The sequence below is a fragment of the Hetaerina americana genome, unplaced genomic scaffold, assembly GCF_022747635.1.
Source record: "Hetaerina americana unplaced genomic scaffold, ioHetAmer1.1.p SCAF_22, whole genome shotgun sequence".
NCBI classification, from domain to species: domain Eukaryota; kingdom Metazoa; phylum Arthropoda; class Insecta; order Odonata; family Calopterygidae; genus Hetaerina; species Hetaerina americana.
Window position 1 is genome coordinate 8,617,826 of NW_027286786.1, and position 23,832 is coordinate 8,641,657.

The window sequence follows — 23,832 nt, forward strand, 5'->3', positions numbered from 1 at the left end:
CATATGGTGGTGTCATTACCTCTTGGTCTCTTTTATGTAATATGTGGTGTAATATGTGGTGTAATGTGTGGGTAAGGGAAGTCTAGAAAGAAGGACTAGAGATATTGGATATGAGGAGGTTGATAAAGGTCACCAGTCCCCAAAATCAACCATGTTACCATTTTATCTGATACCCTAAATTATTGCCGTAACTTAGGATGGAAGGCTGTTTGGAATACTCAACCAATGTGCTAACAGGAGACCATCAATATCCTTACCATTTTACTGCAATATGGAGGCCCACCCCATCCTGAACCAAAACCTCTTCCCCCTATCATTCAGTAGAGATTTTATCATCTCCTCCTATCCAAAATCTCTACTCCTTCCTTACTATATTCGTTAAGACGCAAGGAAAATCTTTCCACATCTGAATCATTTGCTTTAAAAAAACTCAAGAACAATCCCTAAATCGTCATCACATTCCAGTCAAAGGGTGGCAGCATTCTGAGAGCACACTTCTCTGCTTTGCAGGTAGTCCTTGGAAGGTGGGCGTAATGTCCTCAGCCATGGCAGCATCGCCCAGCATTGCCCAGATTCCTTCTCCTCCACCCGCTCCCCCCATGGTCGGGAGCCCACTCGTCAAGATGGCAGTGGTTGGGGAGGCGGTGAGGCTGGTTCCAGCTGGTGCCACAGCAGCCTTCCAGCTCTCCGCACTTGGTTTCCGACGGGAAGATGTTCGAGCGACCATCGCCAGTGAGTCAAAGTCTCTTTTTGTCTACGTCCATAAGTACACACATTTTTTGGCCAATGTGTGAAGAAGAAGGTTTGGGGATATAATTAAAGTTAGGTGTAGTAGCAAAGAAAACCCATTAGGACTGTATAAAGGGTGGGAAATGTATCTAATTATTCAGGTGCATTTATTTGTTGGTCATTCATTGTTTTGGGGTTCCTGGGTTTTTTCATTTTGTCACCTCAAGGGTTGTGACTTCTCCTACTTTTGATGTAATACTCCATAAGATATCTCATTCTTAATACTGTGCCTTAATGGTTTCATTATATGTTTAATGCCGACAATATAATGAAAACGGGATAGCCGAGACTGTAAACTTGGTTGGCGCAAAGTTGAAAGGAGGTGGGGGAAAAAAAAAGTTACAAGTTAGGGGTGGGACAGGGAACACACACTAGGTCACTTGGGTGGATTTAACAAACAGTGACCCGCATGTACCTGAATCATGCACTAAAAAGTCAAAATAAATAATAAAAATTAAAGCAAACTTACAGCCTCTTGATCACTAGGTTGTGTTAAGGAATAACAGCACTCCCGTGAATTGCATCCACACACACACTCAGGGTTTGCAAGGATCTCTCCTATTACAGTAACCCGCAGTCACACAGATGCAAGTCAAATTATGAAACAAATGTAGCGAAACAGAACAGATTTACCTACATAAGCAATCACTCTGGTAGGTGTGTTAGACCTTTGTGAATTGCATTTACACACACACACTCAGGGTTTGCAAGGATCCCTCCTACCGCAGTGACCCACCAATCACACCGATGAATGCCAAGTAATAATAAAACAGATGCACACACACGCTTTCACTCATTCACTCAATCACTCAGGTGTGTTTTTTCTGAAAACAGTGACCTTTGCGATTCACAAGTACTCACTCTTTCAGGGGTTACTAGGATTCCTCCTTAGCCAGGGACCCGCCAAACATACAGAAGTAACAAACGAAACAGAATGGACGTATATAAACACGCAATCACTCGGGTGTATAAGACCTTTGTGAATCGCACACACTCACTCTTTCAGGGTTAGCAAGGATTCCTCCTATGCCAGGGAGCGCCAATCACACAAACAAAAGTTAAGGAAGTAGGAATCGGGGATAGTTAAGTGCATTGAGAAAACCTGATACCAGGTGTTTTGCCTGCCAAGCAGGCCTCTTCAGAGAAGAATGAATCAAGTTCATGGTCTTGGCTATCCCGTTTTCATTGCTTCAAGACCGTAGGTACGTTCATTGTATATTTACACTGACAATATAATATTATTCATTCATTTGTCAACAGCCCTCTATCCACCAGCTTGGAAATTGATAGATCACTGTTGTAATGCTAAAAATTACATTTCTTTTCCAATGTCGCTTAAAAAATAATTTGATATTTTAACCATTTTAAAATTGCTCTTTAAAAAATCTCCAGTCTTGGCATCATATGTATAAAACACCCTCATTTCATAAGCCCTTGCTGGAAAATCTGTTTCTTCATTTCTTTTGGATGAAATCAAGTAATAATGTCTTCATTTAATCACAATTCTATTCACAAAACATGGGTGTCTCATTATATTTCAGCATTGTAATTCTTTCGTGTGTATTCCTTTAGGTCCATCAAAGCGCACAGTGGCGAGCAGGTTGGTGGAGGATGGAGGTCCTGGTTCTTTCCGAGTGGAGTTCACACCCACTGAAGTTGGAGCACACACTGTCGATGTGGCGATCGGAGGATCTTCACTCCCTGGAGGGCCATTATTGGCCAAAGTGTACGATGCTGCACGAATTCGAGTCACTGATGTAGGGCCTGCAATTGCTGGTCGGCCATGCCAATTCAGAGGTGAGCAGCTGATGAAAGCAACTTTATCTAGTATAACCATACACCATTAAGTGTCAGAAAGTCATTGTAATATGCTGTGGAATTCTTTTGTTGAAATTATTGTAAAAAAAATAGTACTTGTGTGTGAGAGGGATGATCACAAGCTACTATATATTGTAAAACACTTATAGAATAAAAGGGAGAGTGTGATTTCAGGTTCCATTTTTTAAGAATGGAACTCTGCTCCAGTCACCCAATTATGGCTCCAGGGTGGGCGTTGATCAGAAGGCATTTCAGTCATGCCAACATGCTGAAAATTGCGTTTCATCATCCGTTTTAAATTAACCGTGGAAACTTAGCAGTGGGGTTGTCACTTCTATTCACCTTAAATTGTACATAAAACTGAAACCCATGTAGATGTTGACAGAAGACAAGAAAGCATGCTACAGTTAGTTTCTTACTTTATGCAGAAAATAAATGATAGTAGTCCATTCAAACCGTTATAGAATATTAAATAAAACCTGTGGAAAAGTATGCCATGCCTTTTGCTTGGACGTATTTAAATGTACATAAATGACTTCCTCAAAAAGAAAACCCTAAATTTCATAAAATGTGACAATTTCAAATTGCAAAAATTATTTGTCTTTACTGGGATTCTGGTCGAGGAGAGTGGAAGGTTTAGAAGACTCTTGAATCATTGAGTGGATGAAGATGTTCTTAAGGGAGAAGTGATGGGCAGAATATCTCAGGATCGTGTGGTCAATAGGTATATCCTGGAGGTCCTAAATTTTTGTTTTTGGTCCAATATTAAAAAATTAACTCTAGGAAACTAATAGTGTGCTGCCTATCTTTGTCCATAAACTAGGAGAGATATTAGGGTGCAGGGCATTTGGGAAGCTTAAGAAAGAACTTAACTGGCAATTGGCTCATGTCCAAAGACAAAGATTATTGTCAACATATCTAAACCTATGTATTTAAGACTATCTAAGTTAAATAAGTTACCTTCCTTGTGATATGCCAGTGCCCTCAATTATTTCATGAACTGATTTGTGGATCACTCAGAACCGTATCATGAATTTTGTCAATCATTTTGGAAGAAGTCACAACCACTGGATGTCCTGAATGATGTTTATTGTTTGTGGATGTGTTGCTATGTTTTAACTAATTTACTCAATAGTAAACAGTCAAAAACACAGGAGCAGATGTGCCATTAACTTCATCCAACTCAGCTTTGATCTCTTTCACTGTTAAACCCATTTAAACAGAAGTTTTAATGAAATTTCAACCATGGTGCTAATGTCTCTTCTTCTGTTACAGTTGATGCCAGTCAGGCAGGGGAGGGCCAACTGGAGATTTCCATCAATGATGGAGAAGTACCCAACCATGTTCAGGTGGTGGGTGGGGGCCGTTGCTTGGTGACATTCACTCCAGAGTACGCTCGTCCTCATCTAATTGACATAAAGTTTAATGGGGAAACAGTGCCTGGTAAGTCCCGATGCCAACCATTTGTATTGAGCAACATATTTGAGCGATTTTGATGAGTATGTGTCACATTCGGCTATTCACTGTTTCCAGGATGTCCTTATGTGTGCTCAGTTGCTGACACACAGCGTGTTTCTGTGTCACTAAGTGACTTAGAACTGATCCCTGTTGGAGAGAGGGCCCGTTTCAGCATTGCAGTGGGTGGAGTTGGAGGCGCTTCTCTGGCGGTTGCTGTCAGAGGTATAAATTGAATAATCAGTTATATTTTAAGTCAGCCAAAAGCTTATCAAATTCAATTAAATGAATTAATAAATTGTTGAAATCATGATGAATATAAAGGTACAGTAGATTGCCTCTCTAAGTTTGATTTTGCTGAAGTGTTTTACATGAAAGGGATTACTGAAATATTACTGTTCATCACTCAGTAATGGGTCATGGGTAAGAATGGAGTTTGATCATTTTTACTACCTCAGTGGTAGGGTTACTTCCTTGCCTGATGTCCCAGAGGTCATGGACTCACAGAGGTGGGTTTTATTCCACATAGGAATTCAGCATTTGGGATCAGCAAGACAAAGGGGGCATGGCCATTGTTATGTTAAAGCATAGAAGTGAGTGTCATTTTTCTTTGTATCTACATTTGAATAGAATCATTGGTATGTACTGTGCTTTTTTGCTGCTTGGATGTTTTTTCCAAGAGCCAGGGATCAATTGAGGAGGTTGGTTGAGGGATCACATGATGAGGGGCACTGAGCAAGGTAATAATGAGAATATTCTAGTTGTTCTCTGTGAGGATAGAGGGAAGTGACATTGATTGTGGCCTGTAAGTAAGTTTGCATTTTAAGGGATTAAAATGAAGTGTAGGAGGCTGAGAAAGTAGTAGGAATCTCAGATGAAGGAGGGGAATGATTTTACAACATACTAACTCAGCATCCCTGCCAGAAGTCTTTCCTAATTGTGAAAGTTTCTTGGCCTGATACAATTCTTCTTCTAATGCCATAACTATTTAAACCATCATGGTCCAAAGCACATCCAGGATAGGAAAACTGCTCCATTTGCTTTGGTTTTTGCCATCATATGTCAACATGTTAGCCTTCCTCTTTCTCAAAAATCAAATACTTGAAATTCATGATGTACTTAGAATACTCTGCAAAAAACCAACTGGCAGTCAAGTATGAGTCTATAACATTAGCGCAGCAACTCTAAGAATATTCTTTTTTGAATATATCAGATGCTTGGTGGGGATGATTTAATTGTATTAGTGTAGTAAGCAATCTATGCAATCAAGCAACATGGATTTCAAAAGTGTTATACATTTATTGAAGTCTTGCATGGAATATTACTGAGTGTTGTAAACATGTATTTGAAAATACATACTTGAAATGGCTCCAAAGAGTTTTCAAAATGCCTGAAAATAGAACCTGCCTTTTTTAGGCAAGAATTATTCTTAATTATTCAATGATCTGAAAAAAAGTGTTGAAAGGAAAATGTTTATGACAATAATGAGGGCAGGGAAATTCGAGAATGTAAAGAGAGAGATGGAGCGAGGAAATATAGACATTTTATGGCTGTTCAAGGTGAGATGGGAGAAAAGTGAGGATTGCTAGAGTGATAGCCATGGAGTAATATGGATCGGATAGGAAACAGGGGTTGAATGAGGGATTGGGGCTTATTTATTTATTTAACAGTTACGCTGCAATTAGGCGATTTTCCGGGCGGCAACGGTCAAGTTTGGTCAAAGATAACTCTTACGATGAAAATTACATACATACACACACAATAAAAACAGATAAGAGACCAAATATTTTTAAGTACAATGGCACTTCCACATCACATGCAAACAAACTTCCACATCACATACAAACAATATTTTAATAACTACAATGAAGTTTATTACCCAGTGGCTGCTTTACATTTATACTTAAAACTTCTAAAATTGAATGGAAAGGGCTCAAACAAACCTCCAGGCAGCTGGTTCCAATCAATTATGGTTCTATTTAAAAAAGAGTATTTTTTCTTATTTGTTTTTTACGTCCTTATTTTTATTTTAAAACTGTGTACGTTTTTTCCCTTAAAGTTAGGCTTTTTTATCCCTTGCCATAAATCTTCCCACGCTTCATCCTTTTTAACAATTCTATACATCGCGCCTAACCTACTCCTTTTTCTTCTATTTTTCAAACTCTCCCATTTCAGTATATCTAACATTTCTGTGACACTATCTGTTCTTTTGTACCTTCCGAGTACATATCTTGCTGCCTTTCTTTGAACTTTTTCTATCTTTTTAATATGTCCCACCTCATATGGACCCATACTATGGAGGATTATTCTAGGATAGGGATAACCAGTACCTTATATGCTTTTTCTTTTGTGGTTACACTACTTCCTTTTAAATTTCTCATCACCCAATGCAATATTTTAAATGCCTTCCATGTCAAATTATCTACTTGGACTCCCCAACCAAGATCCCTAGTTAAATAAATGCCTAAATATTTGCATTAACTGGTACATGGGATTCTTTCTCCAAAGAGGGTGTAAATTTCCTTTTCTGCACTCTTTTTATTTGAAAAATTTATATGATTACTTTTACTTATATTAATGCCCATGTTATTATTTGTAACCCAGTCACCAAGGCGATTGATGTCATTTTGTAGTATTACGTGGTCATTTACATGCTCTATCCGTCTGTATATAATGCAGTCATCAGCAAAGAGTCTTATTTGGGAATGTAAATTGTTTGGTAGATCGTTTACATAAATTAGGAAGAGTAGTGGCCCTAGAACACTGCCTTGTGGAACTCCTACTAAAACGCTCACCTCATTTGAAAATGTATCCCCTAATTTTGCTTTTTGAGTTCTGCCTCTAAGAAAATTTTTTATCCATTGTTTTACCCTCAAGTCCAATGGTAACGAATCCAACTTTAACAATAATTTATCGTGAGGCACTTGGTCGAAAGCTACCAAAAAATCAACAATTACTGCATCCACATCCTTCCCTTCATCTATTGCGTCGCCGACAATATGGCTTAATCCCAAAAGCTGCGTTTCACACGAGTATCCCGTTTTAAACCCATGTTGGTGTTTGAATAGCCATCTATCTCTTGCCCACCATTCCCGAATGTAGTCAGCGATTCTTTTTCCATTATTTTGCAAACAACTGAAGTTATGCTTACCGGTCTACAATTGTTGGCTATTGTTTTATCCCCTTTCTTGAAAATTGGTGTAATATTTTCTTTTTTCCAGTCATTGGGCAAGGCATCATTATTTAAAGTTACTTTGAATAGATGACTTAGGTACAAAGCTATTGCGGTATCACCCAGTTTTAGAATGTCAATTGAGATATTATCCGGTCCCACTGACTTATTTTTCCTCATCCTCCTTATTTTTTTCACAAAATATGAGTCCTCCAAGATAATACCGTTTGTCGAGGGCAGTAAGCTATTTGGTGCTGTTATACTGATGAAGTTCTCTGTCGTTTCTGAGCAATTTAGGCAAGCCTTATTTTCCTTTTGGTTTTCTATTCCCCGAAAAACATCCGTAAAGCAGGAGTTGAACATATTTGCTATTTCTACAGTCTGTTACAATACCATTTTCCTTGGTTTTTAATATAGTCACGCGTTCCCTGTTATCTTTCCTTGTTCTCATGTATCTATAAAATTTTGTTGCATTGTCTTTCGAAATTGCATTGATAAGAAATTTTTCCTTTGCCTCCTTCTTTTCCCTATATAGGTTCCGGACCAAGGTCCTGTAATGGTGTGACATTTCTTTACTTTCATTCTTTAATCTGTGTGCCTTTCTTACCGCTATCTTTAGTTTTTTTATGGTTTTGTTGTAGTACTCCGGATCTGTGTTCTGTTTCAAATTTTTTATGGGAACATACTTCATTTGCCCTTAAAGAATTATTTCTTTGAATGTTTCCCATATTTTCTCCACGGTCGCTCCACTAGCTGGCCATTCAGGAAACTTGCCCCTTAAAAATTCCTGGAACCCTTCCCTATCTGCCCGGGTATATTGCCAAATTTTCTTTTCATCCCCCATACCTTTTGTTGATCTATACCAGTCCATTTTAACACACACTGCTGCGTGATCACTTATTCCTGGAAAGACATCTACACTAATGATAGGGTTTGGAGGTCTAAGTAGAAGAACGTCGAGGGTATTTTCTCCCCTAGTGGGCTTATTTACTACCTGGGTAAACCCTTCTTCGTTAATGAGGCGATTTACCAGATCTTGTGCCTGCCCGCCACCTGCTGTTTTGCCCCCCCACCCTATTTCTGGAAGGTTTAAATCCCCTGCTATGATGATGTTATCTTGGGGGTTTTCAGAACAATAGTCAGCAAGGATCTCCAACGAGTGCATACCTTCGCTTGGACTTCTATGCAGAGCTATTATTTTTAACCATTTGCTACTTTCTGCTTCTCGTATCCTTACACACATCATCTCACAGTTACTTTGTTGTCAATCTAAAAAGCGTATTATGTTGCTACAAACACAAATGAATACTCCTCCGCCCCTCCCACCTCAATCCCTTCGATAGACATTGTAATTTGATGGAAAAACGGGGCAATAATATTAAACAAAAAGGTGGGAAGAAACATAGTTTAAGGTTGTTAAATAAGTTCTTATTATTATTTTGGGTAATTTTTTTAAAATGTATGACTATCTTTTTTTCCCTCAACACACTTTTCCCAGATTTCTACAAATTTTTAAAGCTGTCAAAAAAGTAAGATTTTGGAATGTCCTCAAAATAGGCATCTGTATTGTAAATGTCCTCCTTGTTTGATGTAAATCATTTTCTGCTGGGACATTTTTTCAAGTCTGGAAATGAAACAATGTTGTTGGGGGGCAAATCTGGTGAATATGATGGACATTGCAATAATTTGAACTATAAATCCATAATTTTCACTATCTTAACTGTGCAGGTGTGCATCTGTGCAGTGTCCTGAAGGATTTTGCCTAATGAGGATGTTTTTTCTTGGTTTCTTTGCTCAGCCATTGCCATAATGAGGCATAGTACTCTTCATTTATTAATCGTCCTTTTAGCAAGTAAGCAATACAGATGATTGCGTTCACATCCCGAAAACCATCATCATCTCCTTCTGACCAATTTCACCATTTTCACCCTCTATGGAGCTGGATCACCTTTAGAAACCCTATGTTTCAACTGTTCCTTTGCCTTTTTAGTGTAGCTATGTATCCATGCTTTGACCACCTCCATGTATCAATGAAGAAATTCCCAGGACTGCGACGGAAAAGTGCCGAACCAGCATCTGAATCGCCCACTTGATTGTGTTTATTCTCCACCGAGAGTAAAGCTGGCACCCATCTTGCTGAGATATTTTTGCAAACAACTTCTCATGCAGAATTAAAAACATTGTAGCTAATGATAGGCCTGTGACTTCAACTATGCATATATAAGGGCACCTATAATCTTTTCTGCCTAGGGCACTTAAATGCCCCCAGCGGATCTTGTGTTTGATCAAAAGCACCAGGATTGTTCATATAATTTTCAAATGTTGTTTTCAGGGCCAACTGGAGAGGTGCCTGTCAAAGTCTCTGGCAGTGTACATGACCCTGTGCCATCACGCTTCTCTGCAGAATTCACTCCCCGCGAAGTTGGAGCGCACACAATAACAGTTGAGTGCAATGGATCACCTGTTTCTGGAACACCTTTTGTGGCCAAGGCATATGATGCCAAGCGTGTTGTGGTTGGCCCTTTGCCACCTCGAGCTTCTGTTGGAAAATCTCTGCAATTTACAGGTGAGAGGATTATGCAACAATTTTAAATTTTTCATTGGAAAATCATGGTGTGTATTCATTTTTAGGAATACAAAATTTACTGCTTAAAGTAGAATCTCAGTTAAGTAAAGTTAGAGCAGACTGTGGATTAATTGAAAACCAAAAAATAAAGAATTTCCAGGCAATATTTCAACCCTTGATAATTAATAATATCATGAAAATAATAAATTTAATCTAGATTGACTGTTTATTTAATGGAAAATTTTTATTAATTTGTTTTGAGGATCTTAATTTCTGTAAAATTTCAAAGTGTGGTAGCATACCATAGAGGGGTGAAAAGGATACTGCATGAACATGCTAGGTATGTTCACAGCAGCGAAAGGATTAATGACAACTGAAACGGTGAAGGCTACTTTGGAAAGAAATTTTATTTGCATTCATTTGAATGAACATTTTTTGCCTGTTTAGGTCTAGTTCAATTTAATTTTGTTTTGCTCTGCATATTTTTATCTCTAAATTAATTCAAGAATTTTTTTGTGTGGTTTTCTCTTAAAGAAATTTTTTTCGGGGCAGATGAGTTTCCTGTGTTGCTGGTGGATGTCCTCTTTTCCCAATTCATTGCTATTTGATTTTTCAGTTTCAAACCATCTAACATTTTTATCTTTTTCATTGTTAATAAAAAAAGAATAAATTTAAATGGCTTTCCATTAGCATGATGATCACCATGCATGGCCATGTATATTATATTTGTGCCAGGGCAACGTGTTCTTAAATGCTAAACTTTCATCTAGTAATTAATGGTTTTATGAATATTTTCAGTGGATGCTAGTCAAGCTGGTGAGGGAAACCTTGAGATAACCATCAGTGCCAGGGGTCACAACATCCCAACTCAAGTGCACCCACAAGGCAATGCTCGATTTGCTGTTAGCTTCATACCTCTCATTGCTAATGATCATGTTATCAGTATAAACTTCAACAAGGAACCTGTGCCAGGTTGGTAATCTTATAGTATATATTACTATCAATAAGTTTTTATTATACATTTATCATGTTGATATTTTTATACTTGCAGTACAGAGAGTTCTCTGAATAGCCTTTTATGACCATATGTTTCTTACATTATCTGAGAAAATAGAAAAAAATTTCCCTCAAAAACGTATAGTTTTTTTGTAACTTAATAAATATGAACCTAATTATTATTGATGAAAAATTCATTGTTGCCTAGTAATCCCTGTCAGTTCAGAATGTAACTTTATCCGGTTGATGTAACATATATAGGTAATCTACCAGTTAAGCTAGGTTTTGGGATAGACAAAACTACCCAATTAATTAAAAATTGGCAATTTTCCACAAAATAAAATTTATTAATGCGACTGGTTTCAATGTAACTACACCATCGTCAGGTGATGTAGTCACCTGTCTATGATGTAGTGACATTGAAACTGGTCACATTAATAAATTTTATTTTGTGGAAAATTGCCAATTTTTAATTAATTATGATATTCCATCATATCATGCCTGAAACATCTCTTTTTATTAAAACTACCCAAAAAAAATCTTGTCCTTACTATCAAAATTCAACCCAATATCCTATTCTACAAGAAGCCCCCCTTCATCTCCATATACTTCCTTCCTCCCTTCATCCCATCCATCATCCCTATCCTATTCCTGCCCCTCCCTTGTGTGCTTAACATCATCCCCTGTATCATAGTCTTCAACAGCCCAATGCCAATCAATACACTTTGCATTGCAATTTTTCATGTCTCCTAATGATTTCTTCCAGCAATCCCGTCTCCTCACCCCCCCCCCCCATACCTAGCACTTCCTCATCTGTTATCCTTTCTGTCCACTTCACCTTCTCCATTGTTTCCATGTCGTATAAATAAGCTCCATATCAAAGTTTTAACAAACCTTTTCTTAACATCCTTACTCAATGTCCCTGTCATCAATTCCATCCTACTTGTGAAAACTTCTCTGTCTAATACAATTCTTCTCCTTATGTCCCTACTACTTTGGCCATTTTGGTCCAAAACACTTCTGATATACATATACTGTTCCCCCTACTCTAGTTTATGCCCTTCTATTTTAATTTTAAGTTTAGCCTTTCTCTTCTTGGAAAACTGCACAATCTTTGTTAAATTGATATGTATCTATTGCACTGAATTTCCAATTCACTCAGCATTGCTTGCAACCCCTTGGCTGACTGAAAAACTAAAGCTAGATCATCAAAAAACCTAACTGATTTTATGAATTCCCAGTAGACTTTCATACCTATCTCCAGTTCTTCCCATGCCTCTTCAATTATTTCCCGCACATATATGTTGAACAGCACAGGCTTACTCCTCTTCCTAATGCTGCCCATCCAAACTTCCCATTCCCACTTTGCACCTGAGCAGTCTGAGGCACTTGCAGGTTGTGGGTTGGCCTCCAATCCCTCCAACTATTCCTATTCTCTCCAATGTATTCATTAGTTTTTCCACTTCACTCTATCAAACCACTATCTAACACTTTCCAATTCACTCTATCAAACACCTTTTTAAATCTATGAAATATACATATATGAACATCCTGATGGTGTTCAATATTCCTCTTATTCAGTGATCTCCTTGCTGCAATGACATCATGCATGCCTCTCCCCTCCTAAACTCAAATTCATCATCTCCTAAGTAATCAAGTGCCCTGCTCTTCATCCTTTTGCTGATGATCCTGAGAACCACTTTAGCTGCATTTGAAATCAAACGTATTGCTCTTTAGTACTAACATGATATAGCCAGGGATCAGGATGGTGCGGTGGCTAATGTACTGGCTTCCCACCCAAAGGGCCCAGGTTCGAATCCTGGAGACAACAGATATATTTCAGCATTATCCCTACATGAGGTGCTTTGTTGAGAGCACTTTGAGTGAGTATGCCATCTGTCAAATGGGACATTAAACTGCAAATCCCATGGTGCCTTTTGTTATGAGTCAGCTAATGCCAACAATAGGTTTCTCTCCACCCTTCCTCTTTTCTCATCCAACCATTATGGCCCAATGACCTTAGCTGTTGATTGCCTCCCCTAAAACTACTACTATGATGTAGCCTTTACCTTTTTTGGATTAGGAACTAACATTGATCTGACAAAGTCTGCTGGCCAGATTTCTCTCTCATAAATAATACGATTCAGTCCATAAAGACTCTTCCTCCCACATTTTCCTAAACCTGTTACTTGTTCCACTGGAATGTTGTCTACCCCCACAGCTGTATTTGATTTCATCTCCCTTATTACCCTTTCTATCTCGTCATCTAGTAAGCCTGGACTTAAGCTATCTTCATCCACGTCATATTCTCTATGTCTGTCTTACCTCCCTGGCCTAAGTTCTTTACCATCCAGTTTTTCTATATATTCCTTCAATTTCTCTTTGATCGTTTCTGTTTCAACTATTATTTCATCCAACTAACCTCCTGCTGTTAACCCTTCTTACTTCCTGATAGCGTTTTGACCTTCTTGTATAGTGCACCACTTTCGCTCTTTCTCTGCAAACTCTCTGTATCCTAGCTCTGCATCTTCCACTATGCTTCTTTTGCTCTATTTGTTACCCATCACAATTTATTATTGAACTCTCTGTACTTCATTCTACCTAACCCTGCATCTACATTCTACCATTTTCTTCTCTCATCCATCTTTTTAATCACCTCATGAGTGATCCGTGGTTTCCTTGTCCTTTTCCCATTTTAACACTTCCCATAGTTTCTTTTGCAGCTTCCGATATCCCTTTTTTGACATAATCCCATTTTTCCTCCATAGAACCCAGCTCCCTTCCTTCCCTCGATGCTTTCTCTACAGCCTACTGATACTCCTTCCTTGTCAATCCAGCCAATGCTTCTACATTCCATTTCCTAATCCGCCTCCTTATCTTTTTGAATCGGATGCTATGCTTCATGAGCACTAAATCATAATCAGAGTCCGCATCTGTGTAGGAAACTGTGTCAATTGATCACTCTATTCCTGAATCTTTGCCTAACCATAATATTACCTGATTGATACCTTTCTGAGTCACCTGGCATTTTTCACGTATACTTACTTCTTTTTTTGTCTAAACCAAGTGTTGGTGATGATTGACCCATCTCCTGTAGAACTCAGTTGCCTTCTCCCTGCGGTCATTCCTTAATAGCATAATACAACATCAAATATAAATTGTATTTTTAAAGGATGACAAATCTGTTGAGAAATTTGCTAATTGTATTATTTTCTGTCATTTTGTGCTATTAATAGGTGTAGCAATTGATTTCATTTCTTCTGTTTAGGATTTCATGCATAGGTTTTACAATTACATCAGATTTTGCTGTTGGTCTTGTTTCCCCATTAATGTATATTTATTCTCAATTGTTTGCAGGTTCGTGATGGTAATTTTTTATTTTTGTGATTTGAACTGGACACCCCAATGTTTTGCCAAGTGGTATTTTGACTTATCCACTAGGCTGTGGCAGTATCCTAAAGATTAATTGACATAGTTTCTTTCGTAAATCAAGTTTTTAATATTCTAAGTAAATTTAAATTTTATTACCAAGTTGAAGCAGGTGTAGAGGAAAGACTCATCATTCCAAAGTTGAAGCAATGAAAATATACTGTGACTACACCCGCTGATGCCCTGGGCATTTAAATTTCCCCATTTTATGTTTTATGACATGTTCTTTATGCCCATTGAGTTTTTTAATCCTTTTGAATATGTAGTCCTGCTCTTTACTCCATCAAATTTCGAAGTCTGTTGCATTTTACCTAAATTGACTTGAAGTGAGATGCTGGATATTCACCTCTCGTGTGACAGCTGATGACTGAGACTGTGATCATGTAGATTATGTTTAGGTGCAAATGTTTAGTATGAATATTGGTTTGTTAGATTATCTCAAAAACATTTTATTGTTCAAAGGAATTGCATTACAATATTATCACTGCCAAAAAATATGTAATTTATCAATTTCAATTTTTGCATTATTAATTGATTGCTTTCAAACAGAAGAGTCATTGAAGTATGCATGCCCAGATAAAAAGTGGCAGATTCTGTAAAGTTATTTAGTTAGATGTTATTTGGCCAACTAATGCCAATACTTGATTGGTACAAACTTGAAAACTTTTAAATATATATTTTAACTCCCATGCTGATACCAAATTTGCCTGCATATATGTGCTTTTTTCCACTTTAAGTATGGCTAAAATATGGGATGCTTCTCATTGACCCTGTTAATCAAAATTATTGATTGAAATCTGTATCTTAAACTTCTGGTTTATATTTATATACATTTTTGTGCACTGTATTTCCTGGTCCATAAGATACACCCTGATACTCCAGGTCAGAATTAACAAAAAATACTTTTTAGGCAGAAAATATCAAATTATTTTTATGTTGACTCTATTACTTACTACTGACTCAAAACAGTAATATTATTAACATTTGCTATAACAACAACCATTTCTTATGCCCAATGCTGGAACAAAATACTTAACAGTAATAGTGACATAAAAAAAGAAATTTATTTTTGCCTAACTCACATGTGCATGGTTACGTCACTCTCTAGAGAGAGAATATGCATTTGATTCATGAGTCTTGTGCTGTGTCTAAAAAAGGTTCCCAACTCTCAGTCTTCCATATTTTTAGCACATTTCCTATGAATATAAAAATAAAGCGACTCTAAATATTTTCAAAACTAGACTTAAGAAGCTGCTATTACTCAAGTGATATTACAGCGTGGATGAATTTATGGGTGATAACTTGTAATTAACTGGTGCATTCGTTGTGTTTCTGTCTATATTTCTAAATTAAATAAAATGTTTGTTGGTCTTGAGATTAAATTGTGATTATTTGGTTTTAATATGCTTGCGGTTAATGCTGAGTAATATATTATAGGTAGGTACCAATGCACCCAAGTTAATGAGAAAACTCATGAAATAAAAAATAAACCATGCCTTAATATATTCAGGTCAGCTTAAAGATAAATACTTAAATTTCTCACGAGTTTGCATGGTAGCCGATTTTTTGCATTCATATAATATGTGCATGATGGAAGCTTATAATCTGTGAGGCTACATTTAGTCTTGCATTGCGTTTTGTTGCTAATGGAAATTAAATTCATAAAGTCTTGCGTTCTTGTGATGATGAAGTGTTTCTTTTGAATTCAAGGTTCACCATTTGTAGCAAGAGTTCCGGCTGATCCCCACCACATGGTGGTTAGTGGGCAGTCTTTGTCTACTGCCGCAGTTGGAAAGGCATCCCATTTCACTTTGAGTAATGTTCCTGGAAGTGTTGAGGATGTGGAAGTTAAAATTGAGGGTAAGTATTATTTTCAAATCATTATTACAAGTTCAAGAGAACTCATTGAGGGAAATGATAGTTTTATTTCTTTGAATAAACTATTAACAAGGGCTGGAAGAAAAGAGTACATAGACAAAGGATCAGTAATTAGCTAATCTTCATTATTTATGCTAGGGCAAAAATAGATGAAATGGCATTTTTGTGGCACAGATAGTTAATGGTTGGATCACGTGGAGCATAAAGAGATGGAAGGAAGAGCACATCAAAGTATCCCTTTATAGAATATTGTGCCTACACCCATATTTTAGAAGACTTTTAAACCCATGCCAAATCCTGTAAGACTGGGTTTTGCAACTGTGCAGTAATTCAGGTTAAGGGATATTTTGCATAGGGGCATTTGCTCAGTTTCTGGTTCACAGCAATAGTTTTTTCATTGCAATTCATATTTAATATTTTCTTGGCTAATGGAATTGATCTTGATTAAGAGGAAAACTCAGAACCAGTCACCCTTCCAAGTATGGTACCTGGTTAAAAATGATAAAATTACTCCAAGGAAACATGATCAATACAAATCAACAGACTGTCGCATACACTCTAGTAATTGAAGTGTGATTCACGCACAAATGTAGCCAAACAAGTACATGAAAGAGTGTAGGTTAATAGGACATTATTATGTGGTGCTTCCCAAAATTTCCTCTTAAAAATCAAGAAACATATCTTCAGGCTTCAGGCTCCACAGGCTTCTATGCAACAAATCCTGTGATTTTAAAATTTTTGGAATCTCTCCTAGAAATATGCTTGCTCCAGCATGTTCAAAATCTGTTATGATTCTATTTGTATCTCTACAATTGAATTATAATGCTGTCCTTTCAATTAGAATTTCAATTTAGAGAGGTGGTAAAAATTGGAAGGGACTAGGTCAGTCGAACAGTTGAGTAGGGGACAGTTGTCTGTCATAAAGTCTCACATTATAAACAATAGATGTAATCTAAAGTAAAATCTAGAATGTTTCTATAGAGAAAATATGGAAAAATCAGGCCTTATAAGCCACCTATTCTCTAATAGAAAAATTATTAATGCTCATACTTGAGTGAATATTCACAATTCCATAAGTAAGCTAAAAGTGTGGCAGTAGGATGAAACCTATGCTATGTGGGATCATTACCCTCCAATTCCAATAATAATTGGAAACATGACCTATTCACTTGCCTCTAAAACTTGGTAAAATCTAATATGCAATAAGAACCTGCAAACAATATGTATGGAAAGTGAATTAACCATAACTTTCAAGATGAATCACTAAATCAATGCAATAATTATAGGTAATTACATCATTAATACTTTTGGAGATTGAGAATCAGTTTACATGACACTGAGTGATCTGAGTAAGGCTTTCAACTGTGTTCATAATTTCATATTACTTTCAAAGCTAGAATATTATGGTCCCCAGGGAGTTGAACTGAAACTAATGAAGTCATATTTGGTAGATAGCCATAAATTGGTTGAACATAATGGCTGTTGATCTAGAGCTCTAAAAATAAAAATATGGTGTCCCACAGGGCTCTATGCTTGGCCCATCATCAAGATTAATGATTTTCCTCTATTATGAAATCTAAATCTGCAGATGTCACTACTTTTGTACAAAAGTATAAAAACATAGAGGATGGAATGGCACTATCTAGTGGTGCCCAAAGACAAGCTAAGGTTTGGTTTGATATTAATCATTAGCATTTAAATGCTGAAAAAATTGAGCATAGTGTATGAAGCCTTAAAGCAAAAATATATAATGTTTACATGTTAAGAAAGCTCAAATTTTCATATGCCTAGGAGTATCAGTTTGCAGTTTACCATGCATATTTTCAGTGTCACTTGAATTATGGTGTTGAGTAATGGGATCATTCCTTGTATACTAAACAAATCTTACCACATTATTCTATGTCTGATGGGAGAAAAAATACTTAATAGTGATTATTTTTCCAGCAAATCGGCTTGTGCTTATAGGGCCAAGTTTTACTCATATAACCCTGGCCCATAAGATGCAGGCTGATTTTAAAGTACATTTTGGAGTAAAAAAAAGTGTCTCTTATGGGCTGGGAAATATGGAAATATATCTGAACAAAAGTTTGAAAAGATGTGTGATGATTTGCGATGGTAAGATGCTTGCAGAATGAGTGCTAAGAACAAACTGATGCAGGAGCAATGCTATCCGAGGCTTCCCCTTTCCTTATTAGTCATTATGAGAAATGTCACTCATTGAACTAATATTTTTTTAACAATATTTTTTGCTAATTATGCAGGGTCCATCTCAAAACTCATTTATACTCATACTCATTGATGGAATTTAGTGGGTTGATGCAAAAGCATTTTTCAGTTACTTTTTTTGAACCTTATGCTGCTTATTGAGAAGGCCTTGCTTGGCTTTGTTGAATAATTTTATTACCAAGTTGTCAGATTGGTAGTAGGTTTTAGATAGCCTGCATTTTTTTAAATCAAGATTGTGTTTTGATTTTGTCATATGAGTGAACTGAGGAACGGATTGGGTATAGATTAAGGTTTTGTTTTATGTGCATGAGACTGAGGAGCACAGAATGTACTTAGTATAACTTATTAGGATTTGGAATATTTTACACAATAGCTCTAATAAATTTCCTTGGATATCTTTGAGCTCATTTCTCTAATGTGTCAATAGGGATAAATGGGACTTATTAATTTTTTTCCATGGAGGCATTGGCACCTTTGGCAGGTGACCCTATGCTTTTTATTTCACACGGCCCACAAATTCTTCAAATCTTTGCTAAATCGACCTGGTAGTTTTTGCTATGTAGCTGAATCATCACACATACATGTATCATTGTCTTTAGAATTAGATTTATTATCACAGAGGCATCCTCTATTATGGAATTTATTTTCTTAAACTCGAGAATGTTTGGTAGTGAAAGTTCGATTGAGACACTGGCTCTAAACTTTCAATGCTGGACCAGAAAGCATTGTTCTTTGCAAAAATAGTTGTGTTTCACATTCAGAACTTACTTGAAATTCACCATAACATGTGGCTGAAGTCATTCAAAGTAACATGGGGCTGAATTGCATTTTTTCTACATATAATGCATGTTATACAAGTATTGTCAATGCACAATTAATGTAAATGTTAGACAAATGCAGTTGTATGTGAAGCACTAAAGACAGGTATCATGATGCACTTGTGTATTTACCGCAATTTATAGCCTGATGAGTTATTTTCATGTGTTATCTTTGTTTAATAAAATAAAATACTTCGAACATTTAATAAACAGATGTTAATGACTCATTCTTGAAAGGAGCCATTATAATGTTTGTATGAAAAGATTTTTGTGTAATATTCTGAAAAGTTTACCTGTATTTTCAGGTGTCATAAATGTAGCACTGAGTAAAAATTTATTATGAATGATGTTTGTCTTAAAATATTTGAATGTTTTTTAATTTTGCAAAATAGTTTATAATAAGTGACTGTTCAAGGTAATTTTACACAAATAGTAGTAGTAATTAGCACTAATAGGTAGGTGCAAGCATTAGGCCTGTCTTCAAATCAATGAAAGAAAGGAGAGATTTCATACAAGTTAGTGCTGTTATGTAGTTTCATAGAAACAGGTTATCAACATTCTCAAGTATATATTAATTTCATTAGGTACACTTGAGCATCATGGACATTGCTATGGTTTTGGACATTCTAACATTAATACTGCTTGAAAACAGAATGCTTCACTCCAGCCTTGTACACTATGCATGTATGCATATTTTTCTTTGATAGAAAATTTTCTTCTAATGCTTGATCTTACTTTAATTTCTTGCTCCTCCAATTGACATTAATGAAATGTATTTTTATCTAATGCTGGCATATAAATTGACTCTGACTTTGACCACTCATTTTACTTTGTCACCACCTGATCTTATGGTATATGCATTTCATTCTTGTGGTAGTGAAAAATATACTTTGAACCTGGAATTAATGAGCAGAATCATGTAAGTCACATCAACAGGTCTTAAAAAATTATTGCCATGAAAATATGTGCTTTTGAAAAATGAGCAAATTCCCTCTTTTGAAAAATGACTGGATAGTCTGTGGCATTGTGTACAAGATTTTCCCTGATTTATCTGGTCCTAGCGAGAATCCTCCAAACATATGGATTACTAATATACTCCCACTAGTGCCATTAATGTTAACTTTCCCAAGAATTTATAAAAAATACACTCGAGGCTTATCTCAACTTTTAGGTCTATTAAATAAAAATATCCAGCAAAAACGCCTTCAAGTTTTTAAAATTAATTTTTAAAAACCACTGACATCTAAAGTAGAAATATTTGCAGTATGATTAAGTAAACAAGTAGGGCTGTTTATATAACCATTTTGAAAGATCTGAACAAAACTAAAATACTCACTGAATTAATAGATTTTTATTTCCTGTTGCAAAAAATGTATTTGTATCTTGTACTGTTTTCCCTTCTATTCATCTTCAATTTTGAAAATTAGATTTTAACCATAGGTATAGACCCCGACTGTTTTCTCATTAACTAGCCTCTTTTGTATTGATAATTTTTCATTGGCTTAACAAGTCATTGTGACCTCCTGAAAGAGTCAAAGACAAAAATCCATATGACAATCAGTTTCTTATTGTTTCTTATTCTCAATTTAATTGCAAGGGTTCATAATGCATATCATTTGCTGAGCTTTGTTTGTCAAATGAAATTTAGGCGTTTCACTTTGTTGAACCAAATTGACATTAATTTCTGGTTAACTTAGGAAATAAAAACGCAGGAAGGTTTAACCAATTTAAGTAATATTATTTTGGATACCCCATGGATGCCCAGAGTACTATTTACATTACAAAATCCCTCCATGGTTCTACCTGGAACACTTGAAATGCTCCAATCATACAACGTTAAATTGGAGTAGCTACATTAAAAAAAATAATATCTCCAATTAAAAATGAATAAAATAAAGATTAGTGGATACATATGTGATTTCAAGACTTTTCACATGATTGTACATTTTTGGTGTTTTATTTCAAACTACTGTTGGTTCGTGATTGAAAATTTAACTTCATACTTATCTTGCTCAGACTATCTTAGCACAAAAGATATGTTTATTATACATGATTTGGAGAATGTGGCACTGTTTCATTATTCCTGAAATTTTCTTGAAGTTTGTCTTAGAGTATATTACAATAAGGACATTTGTCTAGTAAAATCTTAATCGTCTTTCTTTTTTTCTCTTGTGAGACTGTCTTGGCTTCGGGGCTCAATGTCTTCCATGGGTAGTACATTTCTTTCTGCAAATTGTTTGGTTAAATATTTTTCCTTTCTTTTTCCAGGGACTCCATCTTACCGTCTTCAACATTATTAATTTCAAAAAATTGAATCACAAATCATGACTCATTACATATATTTGACCATAACTACATCTGACTGAATTGTAAATAACATCATTTTCATTATCATCACATTCTTTTGAATAACATCATTGGCATGCATCATGTTATGAATCAGAGTAAATGTTTATGCAATAAACTAGGCATGAGGGATTATTGGTTATCAATGGATAAATCCTGAATGAATGAATTAATTTATTAACAGTGCATCATAACATATTAATGATATCATCAATGTTTTCATCATCACTGACTTCGCAAATGAGACCGACAAAGAGGACTTGCTTTGTCATCATCTGGCTTACTCAACTAATCAGTCTAATATAAAACTTAACCACAGGAAAACACAAAAAAATAGAGTTCAGCACTTGAAATTTAAACCTTAACCGCTTATCAGTTTCTTTTACCTTTTTGCCTAAATTTGAACCTGTAAATAAGTTATTAATATGTGCCATGGGAGGCAAATTTTCAATTATCCTAAGATTTGGCAGTGGTAAAATAAATTTAAGAAGTTTGTTTAGTTGCATTCTACCGCAAAGGGGGCAAATGTTTTTGTGTGGCAGAAGTGAATTAAAAATTGTCAATTGGAGAAAGAGTGCACAAAATAACTGGTCTGGATGGGACCAGTTGTCTATTAGTTAATATCAAAGGGGAAAAAAGGTTTATTTTATCATAATGGTTATTCAAATCAAACACATTTACTTCCACATCATACTTTTTTGAGCACAATGCATTAATCAAAATTTAAGGTTAGTCAAAGTGAAATAATTTTGAGTATTTATAATATTACTTGATTTGAGACTTTTATTTACCAGTGTGCATTTATGTGTGATTAATTGTGAAATACTTCTTTACAATTTTTCAAGTTTGGATACCACTTATTCATGTATATATTTTGTATGTTATTATTACTAACTTTTATGGCTATTTTAAAATAGTATTTGGCTAACCTAAGCTTCAAATCCACCATATAATTTCTTCAACTTGTAAAAAAAAACATTCAGATATAATATGAAAATAATGTTTTTAATTTATAAAAGAATAAAAATGGCGAATAAAATTCTGAAACAAAGAATTTTGATAAAAATCAACTGAAAGGCATTCTAAGTTGATTTTTGCATTAATATCTTATTTTGGCAGTGGTTTAACCCTGGTGTCTTTTGTTGATACATGCTTATGTCTAATAACAGTTGAGTCCTGCTTCCTAAGTAGTTTGCATAGGTAACTTATTTAATCCATGTTTATATCCTCCTCTGAGGCAAATTATCTCACACTAACCACCTGAAATACGACCATGACCCCCTACCCTCCTCCCAACCTTGACTTCTCCCTTGTCCCAAAATGAACCCACCGTCATCCCCCGTTTACGCAGGACCTAACGGACAATCAGTGCCTGCACAAGTAAAAGACACTGGTGGACAGACTTTCCGAGTTGAGTTTTGCCCACGTATTGCTGGAGAGCACAGAATCCACGTGGCGAGCCTATCAAGGGGGGGTGATGAGGCCGCCTCAACTTCCTCCAGTGCCGCCACGCCAGTGCCTGTCCCTGGCTCTCCATTTTCCTGCAAGGTGTACGATGTTAAAGCCATCAAAGTCCGTGAAGTCGGGCGTGGAATGGTGAACAGACCAGTTACTTTTGTTGGTGAGTACCGCAAGTCTGCAATCAAATGTTTCATATTCATTGCCAAATAATTTTCCTTACATTTGCCTCTAAAAAAATTTAATTTTAGTGCGATTTTAATCAAAAAACATCTTCTTTCTTTAAGCTACCATATGTTCAGGGAAACAATTAATAATGATGTGTTATACATTTTCATGGCAAATTTTTTTGCTTTGATTGATTTTCATGTTAAGTATTTTTATATCAGATTCATATGTACTATGAATTTTAGGTTGCCAATCTATTTGGCTGTGTTAGTTTGTTACCTCAGACATGACAAGGCATTGGCTAGAGGTAGTGAATCATACCTGGGAATGGGATCAGACTGCTGTACATTAATGAAAAGACTTTAAATTGTAATCCTTTTTTAAACTTCAATTTCTATTGTCTTGAATACACACTGAATAATTATTTTTATTATGGCATATTCTTTGTGTTGTATATATGGTCATGTAAATTGAGTTATTAAGGTTAAGCTCAGTTTGTATGAAAGAAGCATTTTTACTTTAATACTACAAAATAAAATGTTAAAGATTAATATCATCATTTGCCTGAAAGCAAATCATACTTTAAATTTTGTATTGAAAATGAGCTAATGAAATGAGATGAATCTGAGATTGCCTATTGAGGCAAAGTGGTTTTGGTCTTCACTCTTGGAAAACGCAGTGAAGGGGAGGGGATGTTAAGAAATAGCTGAGAG

The 23,832-nt window shown here is 35.9% G+C and overlaps 1 protein-coding gene across 2 annotated transcripts in view; it reads left to right on the forward strand.

The window, feature by feature from the left end:
* Nucleotides 1-23,832, forward strand: part of jbug (filamin-type immunoglobulin domains fbug) — a 258,097-nt gene that overhangs the window by 188,689 nt on the left and 45,576 nt on the right. For both annotated transcript variants that reach the window (XM_071586389.1, XM_071586391.1), the window contains 8 exons: nucleotides 511-732; nucleotides 2,362-2,586; nucleotides 3,883-4,050; nucleotides 4,141-4,287; nucleotides 9,567-9,800; nucleotides 10,599-10,772; nucleotides 15,936-16,085; nucleotides 22,845-23,114. In XM_071586389.1, coding sequence (XP_071442490.1) covers nucleotides 511-732; nucleotides 2,362-2,586; nucleotides 3,883-4,050; nucleotides 4,141-4,287; nucleotides 9,567-9,800; nucleotides 10,599-10,772; nucleotides 15,936-16,085; nucleotides 22,845-23,114 — 1,590 coding nt within the window. The remainder of the gene's footprint in view (nucleotides 1-510; nucleotides 733-2,361; nucleotides 2,587-3,882; nucleotides 4,051-4,140; nucleotides 4,288-9,566; nucleotides 9,801-10,598; nucleotides 10,773-15,935; nucleotides 16,086-22,844; nucleotides 23,115-23,832) is intronic.